Source organism: Labrus mixtus, chromosome 6 (assembly GCF_963584025.1).
Source record: "Labrus mixtus chromosome 6, fLabMix1.1, whole genome shotgun sequence".
Lineage (NCBI taxonomy): Eukaryota > Metazoa > Chordata > Actinopteri > Labriformes > Labridae > Labrus > Labrus mixtus.
This window is the reverse complement of record NC_083617.1, coordinates 4,232,298-4,248,662: the sequence shown is the minus strand read 5'-3', so window position 1 is coordinate 4,248,662 and position 16,365 is coordinate 4,232,298. Positions and strand designations below refer to the sequence as shown.

At 42.1% G+C, this 16,365-nt stretch overlaps 1 protein-coding gene across 2 annotated transcripts in view; it reads left to right on the top strand.

Annotated features, from left to right (window-relative positions):
- psme4a (proteasome activator subunit 4a) overlaps positions 1 to 16,365 on the top strand; it is a 35,549-nt gene that overhangs the window by 6,858 nt on the left and 12,326 nt on the right. For both annotated transcript variants that reach the window (XM_061039560.1, XM_061039559.1), the window contains 24 exons: positions 1,435 to 1,479; positions 3,139 to 3,288; positions 5,066 to 5,129; positions 5,213 to 5,287; positions 7,061 to 7,183; positions 7,272 to 7,364; positions 9,662 to 9,927; positions 10,075 to 10,261; positions 10,366 to 10,455; positions 10,561 to 10,625; positions 11,160 to 11,310; positions 11,407 to 11,505; positions 11,594 to 11,663; positions 11,787 to 11,854; positions 11,975 to 12,190; positions 13,775 to 13,932; positions 14,022 to 14,117; positions 14,420 to 14,475; positions 14,566 to 14,622; positions 14,744 to 14,799; positions 15,640 to 15,738; positions 15,859 to 15,921; positions 16,002 to 16,097; positions 16,199 to 16,330. In XM_061039560.1, the coding sequence (XP_060895543.1) occupies positions 1,435 to 1,479; positions 3,139 to 3,288; positions 5,066 to 5,129; positions 5,213 to 5,287; positions 7,061 to 7,183; positions 7,272 to 7,364; positions 9,662 to 9,927; positions 10,075 to 10,261; positions 10,366 to 10,455; positions 10,561 to 10,625; positions 11,160 to 11,310; positions 11,407 to 11,505; positions 11,594 to 11,663; positions 11,787 to 11,854; positions 11,975 to 12,190; positions 13,775 to 13,932; positions 14,022 to 14,117; positions 14,420 to 14,475; positions 14,566 to 14,622; positions 14,744 to 14,799; positions 15,640 to 15,738; positions 15,859 to 15,921; positions 16,002 to 16,097; positions 16,199 to 16,330 (2,575 nt within the window). The remainder of the gene's footprint in view (positions 1 to 1,434; positions 1,480 to 3,138; positions 3,289 to 5,065; positions 5,130 to 5,212; positions 5,288 to 7,060; positions 7,184 to 7,271; positions 7,365 to 9,661; positions 9,928 to 10,074; positions 10,262 to 10,365; positions 10,456 to 10,560; positions 10,626 to 11,159; positions 11,311 to 11,406; positions 11,506 to 11,593; positions 11,664 to 11,786; positions 11,855 to 11,974; positions 12,191 to 13,774; positions 13,933 to 14,021; positions 14,118 to 14,419; positions 14,476 to 14,565; positions 14,623 to 14,743; positions 14,800 to 15,639; positions 15,739 to 15,858; positions 15,922 to 16,001; positions 16,098 to 16,198; positions 16,331 to 16,365) is intronic.

Below are 16,365 nucleotides of genomic sequence, written 5' to 3'. Positions count from 1 at the left end.
ACAGTCTTTCACAGAGTGGTTAACCCCTCCTCATCTTTACTTCAGAAAGACTTTCTTTATACCCAAACATGTCACTGACCTGTCCCCGTTAACCTCACTAACTGTGAGATGTTCCTTCAGATGTTTTTTTTTTAAAAAGCATTTCACTACTTTTTCCGTATTTCAGTGCGACTGACCAATTTTTTTTTAAACGTGTTGCTGGCATCAAACTTTAAAGTGGGCTTAACATTTTCCAAAAACAATGACATTCTCAGTTTCAACATTGGATGAGTTGTCTTTGTGCTATTGTTAATCAATTATGGGATGTTAGTGTTTTGCTAATCATCACATTTTGTGTTTATGTACACTTTACACAACATCCCTACTCGTTAGGAAATGGGTTTGTATATTTCAGCCCATGTTCCAGGGAATTTCTGCTGTTTAATATCCCATCTCTTTGCTTGGTTTGAAGTTAGCCAAACATGCACTGCCATTCATTCAGCATTTTTAGGGGTAACAGAGAAGCTCTCGCTCTTGTCACGTTTTCTCCCCTTCTGGTATGTGTTGGGGCAAACGTGCAGGGTTTGAACTCAGATCCAAAGGTCATGTAGTCTAGTCCAGGGTTCCTTCTTCTCCACGAGTGCCCGAACACTTTGAAATAAGACACTCAGCTTGAGTAGTTCTTGTTGTTCTTGGACTTGGACTCGCAGAGCATGAGTTTGTCCCGGGTCTGTGGTTTGTGTGTTGTTTGATCATAGCGCTAACCATTTGGAGAGACCCTTTCTATTTAGGTAGCAGCAGCTTGGATTGCAGTGTCGCCAAAAATCCACCTATTGTTAGAGTAATATGTGGAGTATGTTAGCGCCAAATGGACTTGGGTGATGTGGGCATAAATAAACAGTTGTTGAGCGGGATTGGCAGGGCTTTTCCAACAAGGCATGGCTTGAGCTTGCATGTGAGCAGATCGGTGGGATTGTGGGTGGGAAGCTCAAAAGCTGAGGTTATATCGGTCCGGGGCTTTCAACGCTGTTATGTGACCTGCGTTTGCGGCCTATATGTGAAGATAATCATGTCAGGAGTTTGTGATGTGTGAGACGTTTTATTATTAGTCCTTAATCCAGGAGCAGCTCTCAACAGTCAGGTAGAGCAGTGATGAAAACAAAGCAATGACATGAATGAATGAACACATATCTACATCCACCACAATTCAGCCAGGAGAGTCAACCCCTATCTGCAATGACTGTCTATATATATGTAAGCCTGATGCTGGCGTTTTATAACTATTTCCTGGTCAGGTTTTTTTTCCATAAGGTGTGTAAAAAAAGTTTCTGTGTGCATGCAATCAAAGTCAAGTTGCATTGGTGTGGAGATTGTTTAACCCTAACATTTGTGTGTCAGTTTTTTAGTCGTTTGTTTCAGGCCATGACATCCCTCTTTTTATTTGATTTATTGCAGCTCTGTGGAGAGTGTGCTGAAAACCCTCGTGAAAAGCTGCAGACCGTAAGTACATTTCAATCTCATTAATGCTGCTATTAATAGAGGTACAATAGGCTGAGATTCATTGTATTGTATTAAAAGCAATTAATTAAAGATTTAATAATGGGATATGACGGAGAATTTTAATAGTATGGAAAGCCCAGCTGGTCGAGAAGAAACCCCTGAATGTTGGTTATATATCGGATGTTGTTGTGGCCGAAGAATATCAGAAAGGCTTCACTTAATAGCTTCACCACTCCACAGTTTTGGTGCCACAAGCAGGTCCCTGATTTTGGCCGTCATCGTGTTGTGCCTGTGCAGATATCTTATGAGAGCACTAGGACTCGTCTCTCTGTTTGCACTTAGCAAGATAATCCTATTATCTCATCTAATTTTGTCTTGTGTGAGAGAGATTCCTGTTACGGTGAGAAGGGAGAGTGACTCGTGGCGAGCCGCTGAGACACTCAGCTGTGGGAGCCTTGGTTGGAAGTATCCGTTTTTTCAAGGTGTCCAGTGGATTTGGAGTGACTTGAAATAACCTGCTGGGTTTACACAAGCACATAAGGAAGCATGAAAATACCCCCACGTGAGACTGTAATTCCAGTGGAAATACGGGATTTACGCTTACACCTAAAATGTGCCAGGTGTATGACTTCTACAGCTTACACTTTTAAGGTCTATTTTAGGGCTTTTTATACAATTTTTTTTTATTTAGAGAAAGGACAGTGGATAGTATCAGAAAGCAGGGAGAGAGAGAGAGAGTGGGGAATGACATGCGGGAAAGGAGCCAGGTGTCAGATTCTAACCCGTGCCGTCCTCTTGGAAGACTATGGCCTCTGTACATGGGGCGTGCACTAACCACTAGGGGTGCCCCCAGTATTAACATTTTTCGAGGGAAGACTGGTACAATGGGCTAGCAGGGCTTAGCACTTATGTCTTGTACACTACAGAACATTAGTCTTCAAATAACAATAAAAGATTGTTAAAATTTTGATGGAACCCAGAGTAGCAATGAGATCTAATAATATAAAGAAAAACATATGGTATCTCTAAACAGGCTTATTATTTACAGCCTATGCACTGTAGCATCCTCTTCCATTCACTTCTGCAGTGTGAAGGGATGGCTGTGGCTCAGTTGGTAGAGTCGGTTGTCTCTCAACCAGAACGTTGAGGGTTCAATCCCCAGCTCCTGCAGCCGCATGTCCGATGTGTCCTTGCGCAAGACACTTAAAAGTTGCGCCCACTGCTTCGTTGGCGGCATGTTAACGAGTATGAATGGATTATTTACTTCTTATGGTCACTTTACAACGCAGCCTCTGCCATCAGTGTGTGAATGTGTAGGTGTGACCTGCCGTGTATAAGCACTTTAAGTAGTCAGAAGACTAGAAAAGCTCTCGCAAGTCCATTTACCATTCAAAGGAGTGACAGCTGTCATGTAACTAAGGGTTTTTATTAAGTCCGACAGGGAAGTCTGGTTGTCAGTCTTGCATAAGTTGAGTGTTCATGTGTGTGAGGATGTGATTTGTAAGTGACCTAAGAGGCTTTCCATCTTTGTAGTACCATCTAAGCTGCTCTGCACGTTTGGAGGTCGTTTATACCTATTAATAAGCTGACAAATTATATTAATAACATTCTCGCCATCTATGCCTTAAAAAAAATGTTGTTGTCTCTTCGTTCATACAGATACTTTTCAGAGTCTGCAACTCAGGAGATGTTGAATGAGTGGAGGCCGCTCCTCTGTCCCTTTGATGTCACCATGCAGAGAGCAATCAGCTACTTTGAGCTCTTCCTACCCACAACCCTGCCTCCAGAGCTGCACCACAAAGGGTTCAAGTAAGAAACTTCTCATCCTCTCCTACGTACGGTTATGACCCAAGCTTTCGCTCTGTAGTGTAGCTTTTCAGCCTTGAGATCCGGTCCGTAGGAGAAAAAAATGAATGAATCACAAGTGGGGATGTGTCAGTTGTGTATAAAGGCAGAGGATCCCGACATAGACGTCATGATGCCAGCCATACAGAGATGCCTTTGTGAAAATGTGAGGAGGTGTTTCCTGTAGTGAGAATCTAAAGCAAGTGCTGTAAAAAATAAGTCCCAGCTCCAGTTTTATGTTCCCTTCCCAAAAAGAATCCAGAAATACACATGGGTTCCTGTTACTGTTTTAGTATTTTTATGCCTTGTTAAAAACAGACTTCTTTTTTATTCACTTCCATATTGTCTGCCTCTCTCTCATCTCACTGTGCCAAAGTGTGGAGATGTAGTGAGTGAATTCTTAGTCCACCTACTGCTGGCAGAGAATCTCTTCCAAATGTCAACGCCGACTTAATGCCTTAATAATGTGCTGAGCTGATGCAACAAGTAATGATCTCTGTCTATCCTTCTGAAACAGGAGGACAACAAAGCAAGTTTCACCCTCAGCTTCCTCCACTTTACCCATTGACATTATTAGAACTTTACTTATAATTAACACCAAATAGCACACATCTTTAGGGGCAACATCTTGGAAGTTATATGCAAAATTATTGCAACCCAAAATGTATGCGTTCACATTGTGGGTTATTTTAACGTTTTCATATCTTTTGCCATTCATTCTATGAACCAAACAACAGTAAATCCAGTTATGTCATAGACAACTTCAGGGCAGGAAGAGGCTTAAAGAGGACATTTTTTTAAATTTTTCCCACCTTTTCAAACAGTCCCCTGTGGTATGAATGAAACATCTGTGCTGTGGTCAAAAAATAACATGAATCAAGCACCAGAGGAGCTCAGAGCTCCCCAAAACATGTCTGTGAAGTTTCTTGTTCTAAATCCACTCTGATCCTGTATTTGATCATGTCTATAAAACCCTCTATTTCAGCCCTGCTCAGAACAGGCTGTTTCTGTGTCTGTACCTTTAAATATGTAAATGAGCTGTGTCTGACCACGCCCCCTCTCTGGAAGGGCTCGGTTGGCTTGGGCTTTCTCGCTCCATGTCCTATTGTTTACGGTGAGAAGGCAGACTCAGAGGGCAGAACAAACACCTAGCTGTGGGAGTGTCACCCACCTGGGGGAGTGGCTACTGCCCTTTGTGATGTCATGAAGGGAAAATCTCGAGACGGCCTGTATGAGCACACATTTTCTGAAAAGTGGAGCAGGCAAAAGACGGAGAGGATAGGGGCTTTTGTTTACAGACTAGGAACACATACTAGTGTTAGAAACCCATGGTAAAGTGCATTTTTCATAACATGTAAACTTAACTTGTAGGGGGGCGCCCCATGCACTGAGGCAATAGTCCTTGTTGCATCGACCGTGAGTTCAAATCTGACCTTGGCCCTTTGCTGCATGTCATCCCCCACTCTCTTTCCTCCCAGCCTTTCCTGTCTCTCTTCAGCTGTCCTATCCTATAAAGGCAGTAACAGCCCCAAAAATAGCTAAAGTAAATCAACTTGTAAAATAAGTCCTTGTGAAAAAGTATACACAGATGTACTTTTTGAAATAGTCAGTGAGGAGGGTAAATGTGAAGAATCTGCATTGTGAAGGATATTTCCATTTGAAGCACGTCTTATCAATGCCACAAAACCTGTACTAAGAAAGGTTGTGTTCTACCTTTGTTGTCCTTTCTTTTGTCTGACAGGTTGTGGCTCGATGAGCTGATCAGCTTATGGGTGTCTGTGCAAAATCTTCCAAGCTGGGAAGTGGTGAGTTGATCAATTTGTCTAAAAAATGTCTCAATAACAGTATTTCTTTGTTCCTGCTGTCAACATGTCCTTCTTCTTTTCAGCACCTGGTCAACCTCTTCGCTCGCTTGGCCAATGACAACATCGGCTACATTGACTGGGACCCTTACATCCCGAAGGTTTGTTGCAGTTTTTTCTCTCTCCCACTCACTACAGTGTTTCAAACTTGTTTTGGTGTTTGTGGCACACGCTCTCGTGTGTGTGCTGACCTCTGGGTTTTTGGCTCATGGTGTGCGTTTCATCATGGCCTCTGCTGCTCGTCAGAGAAACAAACTCTCAGGTTTCCTTGTTGATGATTTCTTGCAAGTCTCCTCGTGATAGGAAGTGGATTGCATCATGCTTTCATTTCCGCTGAATCACTGTTTTGATCCTTTCCTTTTTGACAACAACAGTATGTGTAAACATAAACAAGGACACTCCAGAGGCCTGTGCAGAAGCAGGATGAGGGATTAGTGAGGTTACTTCAGGTTTCAAGCATGGTTTTTTAAGGGTTCACCAAAGGGTTCACCTTATCGAGGTGCATAGCTATGGTAACTTGAGCTGCACTCCTAACCTGCTCTGCTTAGTTTTAAAGTAGAGACAGTTGTAATGGACCCCTCTCCGGCTTTAGATCCAACTCTGGGTACGGCTAAAACCCTCTACCTGATGACCTGAGAAGGTCGGGTTGTAGACTGTGAGCAGGTCAGAAATCATGAGAGGAACCATTCAGTGCTCTATGGGCTAATAATAGGGGTTTTGAAAGTGTTTCCTTATAGGAGGGGGGGAGCCAATGGAGTGCTTTTACGACGTCATCGGAGTGATGTCCTTGTAGGTGTCAGAACTCGCTGCTGCATTTTGAATGAGTTGGAACCGTCCTACAGATTGTTGCATAAAAGGGCTTTACAGTAATCTAACCAGGATGAAATAAATACGTGGATTAATTTCTCAGTATTATATTGGGTTATGAATGATGGTAGTTTTGATGTTTTTTTAGATGTTAAAATGCAGTCGACGTTCTGGTTATTCTATTCTGATTTTCAAAGTTCACGTCCGATTCCAAAATCACGCAGAGATTTCTGACTTGTATTTAGAGACCCTGATTTTCAGGTTTGTGGCACATGCTCTCATGTGCTAGTCATTTCTTTAGTGAGAGGAAAGGCGAGACTGTTCAGTGACTAGCGAAGCATTTTGACTTCCATGTGGAGTTTTTCTATTGAAGAAATGTGTTGTTTTCCTTTACCAGTATCGTCCTTCAAGGATAGTTAAACCTTGTTCTTGTTCTTATGAGATATTACTGGCATACTCACAGCGTCTAATTTATCACACCTTTCTTATCGACACTGCTTTGTCGAAAGCTGAAAGATTAAATCTCAGTCGTTCATACACAACATTAAAGCATCTCAGCAACAAATTGAATAAATGAAATACACAAAGACATAGGTAGGGTAACATGCCTCTCACTTTAACATCATCTTGAGGATAAATACCAAGCCTATGGGACGGTCTGACAGAACTGGCTCGGCAAGACACTGTATCACGTGTGCTGTTTAATGTCATTTCTCCTCTGTAGTCTTATATCAACAACTTCAGCTGAAGCCATCTGGGTCTTGTGAATCTTTCTTGTGTGAAGTCAAGTATCTAGAAATTCCCTCAACAGGAATTAGAGCTGGATCATCTCCTGCCTTATAGGAGCAGGGATATTGTAGGCCCAAACTTCCAGATCAGATTCAGAATAAAAATTTTGGATGACCATGCAAGAAATAAATATGTAGGAATATGTCAATTATATAGCACAAGGGTGAGTTCAGAATTCTGATGGCTTGAGGGGAAAACTGTTGCTCATTGGCTTTGGATCATCAAAATAATCACACATAGAATATCAGAATCTAATTGTTCTGTCTTTCTTATTTCAGATTTTCACAAGGATTTTGAGGAGTCTGAATCTCCCCGTGGGGACCAGTCAGATGATGGTGCCACGGTACGTCACCAATGCCTACGACATCAGCCATGTGGTACTCTGGGTGTCTTCACTTCTGGTAAGTTGATTGCACATAAATTAGGTGTTTGGTGAAAGTAAATGCTGCCATAATAATCATGATCATGTTTCTCTGTGAACATTTTTAGGGAGGACCCAGCAAGCAAGCTCAAGAGCAGCTCAGTGGCCTTTTTAACAGCATCACGTCGTTCTTCCACCCGTCAAACCATGGCCGCTGGTTGGTGAGTCTCCTCTTCCTTCTTTTGAAAATCAGAAAAGAAGAATACAGAAAAAACAACACTAAAAATGTCATCACATAATAACAACTGGATTAAATGTGGTCAAAAGCTAGCTGGAAAGGACGAGTCTTAAGGAGCTTTTTAAAAACATCAATCGAAGCTGCAGAGCGTCAACGCAGAGGAGGGGAGTTCCAAAGTGAAGAAAGTGAACAAATTCAAAATCACGGTCACGTTGAATGAATTCAGACTTTTTTAGTTACCCATAGGGATGCATCTGAGGAACAGGGCGATTGGGCGATTTCAGCCTTGTTGGCAGACATCAACCAATCTGCAAATAGTGTGGCACGCCTTGATGTCACTAGCCAATGTGCATCTGCTGTGTTGCATGCAGTTAATGTTGGAGGAAAAAAGTCACCTGCTGGAAAAAATTTGTTGGCAGTGTGCGAGTCTTTAACTGTCTCTGGGAAAGTTCAGCAACATGCAGTTCATTAGACGTGATCCAGAGACATTTCAAAAAGAGGGACTACTTACAACTGTTTATATACATCAAACCACACAGCTCATTTGAAAAAAAGATGCAAAGATATACAAAGTAATGAAAAAAACAACAACATGGAAATTGGTGAAATTGTTTTCTTAAACTCTGACATCGTTGACGGCTCTGATTTTCACAGTTGGTGCACCTTGAAGTAAGGTTGGCATGTCAAACATTTACTTTACTACTTTCCGTTCGATATTGAAAATATCAGACAAACATGGGGAGAGGAATGTGTACAGGTATTGTTTTTATTGGTTATAAAGTGTTCAGCGCTCTCACTCTGTGACACTCCAGTTTATAAGAGCCCTGTTGGTGTGGTTTATTACGTGACGACCTCTTGAGTAAACAACATCACTGATGTCATTGAAGTGTTAACCATTTGCAGCTCAACCCTTCATTTGGACCAGGAAGTGCACAACATCCTGTTTTTTTTTCTAATTGAGACCAGCCCATTACAGGCTAATATTTACTGTACAGAACAAACAGAAAAACAGAATAAGTCCCTCAGGGGGAAAATTCATATTGTTCTTGTAAACTCTGTGGCTTATAGTAAGAAGTACAACAGGAAACCTCTTAGCCTTATGTCCTCTTACATATCAAAAGTGGATCTTTTCAAACTCACTCTGACTCACTGTCAGATATATGTTTAAAAGTTAGCATTAAGAGAAAGTCTCACTATGAATGACAGAATTATAACAAAGATTTAAAAACTATAAGAATCATGAGACATGGTGGTTTGACTCCTACCAAGTTTTGCACCCTCAGGCTTGTTCAAACTATAATTCCAGCATTATGTTCACACTGCATACCATGGCACCATGCCAGCAATATTTACAATTACAGAAGGCGTACACACTCGTCATCGTTTTTCTAGGAAGCTTCCTGAATCACGTCGGGTGACGGGGTTTACATCAGCTCTCACTTCAGAAATAACAAGGGGACATGTGAGTGAGACGGTTGGGATGCTATTAAAGGTCAGCGGGCACAGAGCCACATGCCTTTCTGTTTTTGAGGACCTCCCCCCCCCCCCCCCCCCCCCTCCCTTGAACTAGATATGAGGCAGCAAGTCAGCGTGTTCATACCTTTATTTTCGGCTGTGGGTTTGTGTGTTTTCTAGGCTGTTGCCTGGATACATGTGAGAGGCTCATTTACACAGAAGTTGTTTTATTATATGTAAACAGTGTTTTGCATTCAACCAAGACCAAGCACCACTGAGGTCGAGTTAGATGACATAATGTAACTTAGATAACCAAGAATACCTGCGTCTTTTCAGATTGTTTTATTTTCCTATAGTTAAACTGCTAAAGGTACAGTTGATGTTACACAGGGAGCATCATGCAATGTATTAAAGACATTTCACCACCCTGACAAACACCAAGAAAAACACAATTTAGGCTTTGGCGACAAACAGTCTTTTGGAGGAGACATTTCTTTGTTTTCCTGCAATAAGAAATAAATCAGCTCTGTTAAAAATTTATTATCGTCTTTCCACTAAATGATAGAAAAGTACTGGATGGTTGTATCGATTTGGACTAGGACGGTTAAGGTGTCTCAATAATGCTATCAGTATAACTAAGAATGATCCCCGTCCTTAACTATGACTCTTCCAGTAGTTAAAGCTGTGTTCACATTGTCCTGGTTTGTGTGTCTGTGATTTCCACACAACACACTCAAAGTCTTCATTTGTTCGGACTTCATGGAGGCACACCTTCCACCCCGTTGTCATGTATTTATCCTTCTGTCCCTCTGTCCTCGTGTCCAGATGAAGCTCATGAAGCTGCTCCAGCGTCTCCCAGCCAGCGTGGTACGGCGGCTGCACCGAGAGCGCTACAGAAAACCCACATGGCTGACTCCGATACCGGACAGTCACAAGCTCACAGAGGAGGATATCACAGACTTTGTGGAGAGTATGATGCAGCCGGTTCTGCTGGCCATGTTCAGCAAGACGGGCAGCCTCGACGCAGCCCAGGCCCTGCAGAACCTCGCTCTAATGAGGCCCGAGCTGGTCATTCCCCCCGTGCTGGAGAGGTAACTACAGAGTTTCAGGGTTAAATCCTTTATGCAAGTTTTTCTTCTACTGATAATATATATAGAATTATTTTAACTTTAGATAAGAGACGAGGCCACATTTTGAAATGAACACAAAGCGCTCATTGTTTTCTGTCTCTACCTCAGAACTTACCCAGCTCTGGAGACTCTTACTGAGCCACACCAGCTGACTGCCACCCTGAGCTGCATGATCGGAGTGGCACGTAGCCTAGTGTCAGGTGGGCAGCGCTTTCCTGAGGGGCCTACTCACATGCTGCCCCTCCTCATGAGGGCTCTGCCGGGTGTGGACCCGAATGACTTCAGCAAGTGCATGGTATTCATACCTTTCTTCTTCTACCTAAATCTCCAAATGTTTCTGGGTTTTTTTTGTGTTCAATTCCTTAAATCCTCTTTTAAAATTCATCCCTGTTCCCGCAGATCACATTCCAGTTTATTGCAACATTTGTGACCCTTGTGCCTTTGGTGGACTGTTCGTCTGCCTTACATGAAAGAACTGACCTGACAGAGGTGAAGCACTTATAACTTTTCTCGCCTCTTTGCATAATTGAATGGAAATTGTTAAATGTTTCTTGTGAATACATTTTTAATTATTACTTTTTCTGTGGCTTTTAGGTGGAAAGAGAGATGTGCTCGGCCTCAGCAGAGTTTGAAGACTTTGTGCTTCAGTTCATGGACAGGTGCGTGACACTCTGATGAAGATAAACACTCCGCTTTAAAGACAAGACATTCATTTGCAAATATTGTTTCCAACAACATAGTTTAATAGAAATAAAAATTGCAGCCATCTTTAGGTTGACTGATAAACACTTTCAATAAAACTTGTCTGAAACTGTCTCAGGGCGTTTTCACACCTAACCTGTTTGGTTCAGTTAAAACAAACTCGAGTCCGTTTGCACTTTGTTTGGCTGGTGTAAAAGCTGTCAATCAAACCCTGGTGCAGACCGAAAACCACAGAGACCGCTTGAAATTGACCTAAATACAGGAAGGGTTGCGCTTTCTTTGGATTAAACCAGCTACCTTAACCAGTGGTGCAGTGCATTACAGGATTCTCACACATCACAGAACCAGATCAATGTGATTGGATCATTGACAGACTCTAGAAACAATAATTGCATGAAGAAGCATTTTTCACAGTTTTTTCTAATATAGCAGGCCTCATAACCTGCAGCATTTACCCTCTTCAGTGCTTGATTGAATTTCCCTCCCCACAGATGCTTTGCCCTGATAGACAGCAGCACTCTAGAGCAGACACGAGAGGAAACAGAAACAGAGAAAATGACTCATTTGGAGAGTCTGGTAGAGCTCGGCCTGTCCTCCACCTTTAGCACCATCCTCACACAGTGCTCCTTGGACATCTTCAAGGTGAAAGATCTGTCATCACACTCTTGTCTTATTCTCCAGTTTCACATCTGCAATTTACACTTAAAAGAAAACATTTTCCCCCGTTGTTTCTAACAGGTTGCTCTGGAAAAGGTGTTCAACTTTGCAACCACAAACATCTTCGAGACGCGTGTAGCTGGGAGAATGGTGGCTGACATGTGCAGAGCAGCAGCCAAGGTAAGTCTCGTCCACTCGGACTCTACTAAATGTGTGCAAAAAGCACCAACCTTCACTATCTTCATCATATACGTGCTTCTGTTTTCAGTGTCACCCTGCAGAGTCACTCAAGGTGTTTGTGCCACACTGCTGTAATGCCATAAACCAAATTGCCGTCAGTAAGTGCTGACCTCACAGTCAATTGCTTTTCTATGAGGAGGTTTTAAAAAAAAATGCATGACGTGCGTGTTTTTCCTTTGAGTCTTTGTTATTTGTCTGACACACACTTTTATATTTAACAGATGAGGAAGTGTTGAATGACGAGGAGCTTGACAAGGAGTTGTTGTGGAATCTCCAGCTGCTGTCTGAGGTGATTTAACCCGCTCACAAATCGCAAAGTTAACACTCCCAGCTCCTTTATTTACCAACACCTTCTACCTGTTGTTCTGTTCCTCACTGTATTTTTCACTCTTTGCCCTGTGCTCCTCAGGTGTCTCGTGTCGATGGCGATAAGATCCTGCCCTATCGCTCCAGCCTGGTCCAGATTTTGCAGTTGACCCTCCACCTCAAGTGTAAGCAGGGCTACATGTTAGCGTGCAACCTGCTGCACCACATCCTGCGCTCCACAGCCCTCATCTACCCCACGGAGTACTGCAGTGTGCCAGGAGGCTTCACTCAGCCAATCAGCGACTATCTTCCCATCAAGGTACTGTTATTGATTGGTTGCACATCTCACGAATCCCCACAAATCTAATGAACGAGCTCCTGTGATGCTTAGCACACACTTCTTCTTCTTAAGTGATTTACATGATAAAAGAGGAGGGCAGGGGCTGTCCTATCTCTAAAATAAAGACATAAAAAGCCTAAAAAATAACGTAAAAAATTAAATGGCAACCGTAGCTATAAAGAAAAACAGTTTCTCTTTCAGAGGCACACAAGTGTGTTATCATGTAAAAAAGGAAAGAAGAAATAACCAGCCATGTGCTTTAGATTGGACCCACATCCGTCCTCTCCTTTAAAAGTTTTAATACAAGGTCGCAGATCTGATGAAACACACTTCCTCTGTCATCATTATAAAATCTTTCCACATGTAAAGTGTTCCCCTTTTCTCCAAAACCACAAATCCCCCAGAGCGGGTTCAGAGTCCATTTTCCAGATATGCAAGATTACCTTGTTTGCAATCACCACTCCAGACAGAGCAGCCAGTTTTCAGTGCTTATCGACTCAAGTTAAGGAGCTTGTTGTTGGTTTTAAAATAAAATAAAAATACAATGACAAACATTTGTCTCGAGGTTAGCAGCGGACCAAAAGCACTCTCTGTGGCACCCTCCCTGACCCGGTCTGATTAATCGTCTGTCCTCTTTAGATGGTTAGTCAGTGAGGCGAACTGTACTTTGATCCCATTAAGTGCCTTCCTGGGTTAAAGCATGGACAGTCGATCACTTGACTGGATTACTGTCTCTGGCTACACAAAACAAATGTCATGTCTCTGTCATGGTGACCAGTTTGCCAGCCGTATCACAGGCTGAGGGAATGTTCTGTCTCAGCTGTAAATCAGGCTTTATTGAGTCAAAGTTGTAGTGCTGTAAATAAACAAATGGCTGGGTGTTGAGATTGAACTTGCACTGGCAGATAGTTTCCTTCTGTCAAAATGATCAATGAAGATCAGAAAATACTGAATTTCCTGATTTTTCCCTTTGACATATTTTTGATCTGGGTTTATAGAATTGCTCTGGTCCCAGCAATTCAGGGAGACATGGGCTGGTATCAGGGTCTGGACAAGAAAAATGAAGAATTTGACTAATTAAAAAGACAGAGGACAGAATAAACAAAGTAATTATGTGGAGCAAAATATTTAAAGGTCCAATATGTAAGATATCTCCTGAATCACATTATAAAACAACCTTACTATCTGATCAGACATTAAGGAAACATGTTGAAGTGCTGGCTTCTCTGACAACAATGCAGCAGCCAGTATGTCCTCTTTCTAACTTTAGATTCTGGTCCTGAATGCTCTGGATTTGTTTGGACCAGAGAAGGTAGCCGTTTTTTGCCTAAACCAACAGGTGTTGTTGGCAAGCAAGCTGGTTCAGATATACCTGACCTATAAAGTAATCCTGCAAAGTTTCAATTCACAAAGTACTTCAAACTTTGATGAAGGTCAAAACTGTGCCACAAAAATTGAAATGTTTCACTTTAATTGTTGGTGGCAATGCAGCCTGTTATATGACACATGATATTTAGTGATGTTAAAAACTATAATCTTCCTGTTTGTTTTCGTCCCACGCAGGACTGGGGTCGGCCAGGGGACCTGTGGAACTTGGACATCCGGTGGCACGTGCCCAGCTTGGAGGAGACGTCCTTTGCTTTTTATTTACTGGACCTGATCCTGCAGCCTGAACTCCAGCGCCTTCAGAGATTTGCACAGGGGGAACAGGACATGAGCAGGTAAAAAAGACTGAATGTTCTCAGTGTCTCCTGCTTATGTTGTTTAGCTTGATGATGTAAATATGTAATCATGTTTTTTTTTTTTTCAGGGATGATGTCCTGCAGAGCCTGACCATCGTTCAGCACTGCCTCCTTGGAGCTGGAAGTCTGATGCCTCCGTTGAAAGGAGAGCCCATTCCTGAACTGTAAGCAGTTACATTCACACACATACTGCTTGATATTGCCTGAAAGTCTTCTTTAGAAAGATAGTAAGCCGATGTGTTGAGAGGGCGGGGCCAAATTGTTTGTCGAGCTCAAATTCAATAAGTGGTAGAGCTGCAGAGAAACCTTTATCCACTGCTGAGCTCATATTTCATTAAATTACATGGATCAACGGCAACTGAAAGAAAAGTCCTTACTTATGTTTTAAAGCAGACATTTGATTTCTTAGAGATGTGTCCTTACTGAAGAAGTTAATTTGGCTGTGAACCTGCTTTTCCTCCTGCAGAGTCCACAGCATGGTGAACCTGGATGAGACCAACCTCTACACAGGAATGCAATATGGTACAACAATAACTTCAGAAGTATTAATAGATTATTAATGTTGTGTATATTATCTGCTGCTGTAGTCTAATCTATTATCTCTTCTTGCAGATGAGTCCCGAGAGAACTACAGAGATGCTGTGTGTGGTGTGATGAGAAAGCTGCTGCGTAAGTGTTTACAGACTGTTCTAAAGCCACATCACTCCTCAAGTTGTTTTTTGACATTCAGTTAAACAGGCACGCTCGCATTTTACTGCGGGTCTCTGATTTCCTTTAACCCGTCTTGCAGATTACATCCTGGAGCACTCTGAAGATGACACCAAGTCTCTTTTCTCCATCATCAAGGTAGGCAAGAAATTACACAACACGTCTTGATACAAAGTGTTAAATAAAAAATAAATCAAAACACTCGCTCTCATCAGCCACAGCAATGTATTGTGTATTCTGTGTAGAACATGCTGTAGGCTCAGGTCGACAAATTCTCGATACCACGTGTTATTAAAAGATACAATCTCCAATCAACGAGAGTATCAAAATGAACAGAAGCTTTAAAAACAACTTCAGATTTTTAATCATACATTTTTTTAGAGGTTTATTTTTGGGCTTTTTATTTAGAGACATGATAGTGGATAATATCAGATATCCGGGGGAGAGGGAGCGAGAGAGAGCGGGTAAAGCAGCCACAGGTCGGATTTGAACCTGGGTTGCACACTTTAAAGAGTGCAGCCTTCACACACACACACACACTAACCACTAGGCTACCAGCCTTTGTAAGACAAAGCTGCCCTAAAAGAAAAAAAGAGAGAAAAGTCTAAATTGCACAAATAAATTGGCAACTTATTTGTGCAATTTAGACACTGTGCAGGAGTCTTCCAGCATTTTTAGGTCATTAAAAACAAGAAATTACAGAATATTTGGTGCCAAGGTCTTCTGCTTTTGTTGACGTTGAATCAAACGGTATTGGAGCAGGTATTGGTATTGGAATCGATTGATTTTTTACTGAAGTCGTATTGAAGTTTAAAATAATTTAATTTAAGAAGACCGAAGTGCAGCCAGATGTTATCACTGAATTTATATGTAACACATTTGCTGTTTTGAATTGCTCAAAGTCTCCAAGCGCCCTTGGCAATAGCTGATGTCCTGATCTTATCACTAATCTATGTCTTTGTCGGCGATACTTTGCAGATTATCAGCGACTTGTTGCATTTCAAAGGCTCCCACAAACACGAGTTTGACTCCCGCTGGAAAAGCTTCAACCTCGTGAAGAAATCGATGGAAAACAGAGTGAGAATCTACTTCTGTTCTATTGTTCTCCCTTAAGCTGACATTCGATGTGTTTCCTACACCGATGTGATATCTGATGCAGTAAACTTAGAAGTATAATACCTTGTTTTGTATTTGCAGCTTCATGGCAGAAAGCAGCACATCAGAGCTCTGCTAATAGACAGAGTCATGCTCCAGCATGAGGTATGTCATTAATAGAGAGAGTCCCAAATGAGTCATTGTATTTGACCTTTCATGACTCCTAATCTCTGTGTCATTATCAGCTGCGAAAGCTGACGGTGGAAGGATGTCAGTACAGAAGCATCCACCAGGAGCTGATGAGAGACCTGTTGAGGCTTTCCACGAGCACCTACAGTCAGGTGAGTTCTGCATCGAATAGTTTTACTGTAATCCCAGTTATTACAAGTCGTGTTATTGAACTTTACCGAGACCTTTTTTTAATTTTTTTTACCTTTTCTAGGTCCGCAGCAGAGCTCAGAACGTGTTGTTCACTGCGCTGGGAACATATAATTTCTGCTGCAGAGACCTGATCCCTCACGTCCTGGAGTTTCTCAACCCGGACAACAAAAGCGTCACACAGCAGCAGTTCAAAGTAAACCAGTCCCCTCCTGAATTTACTCTCTTAAC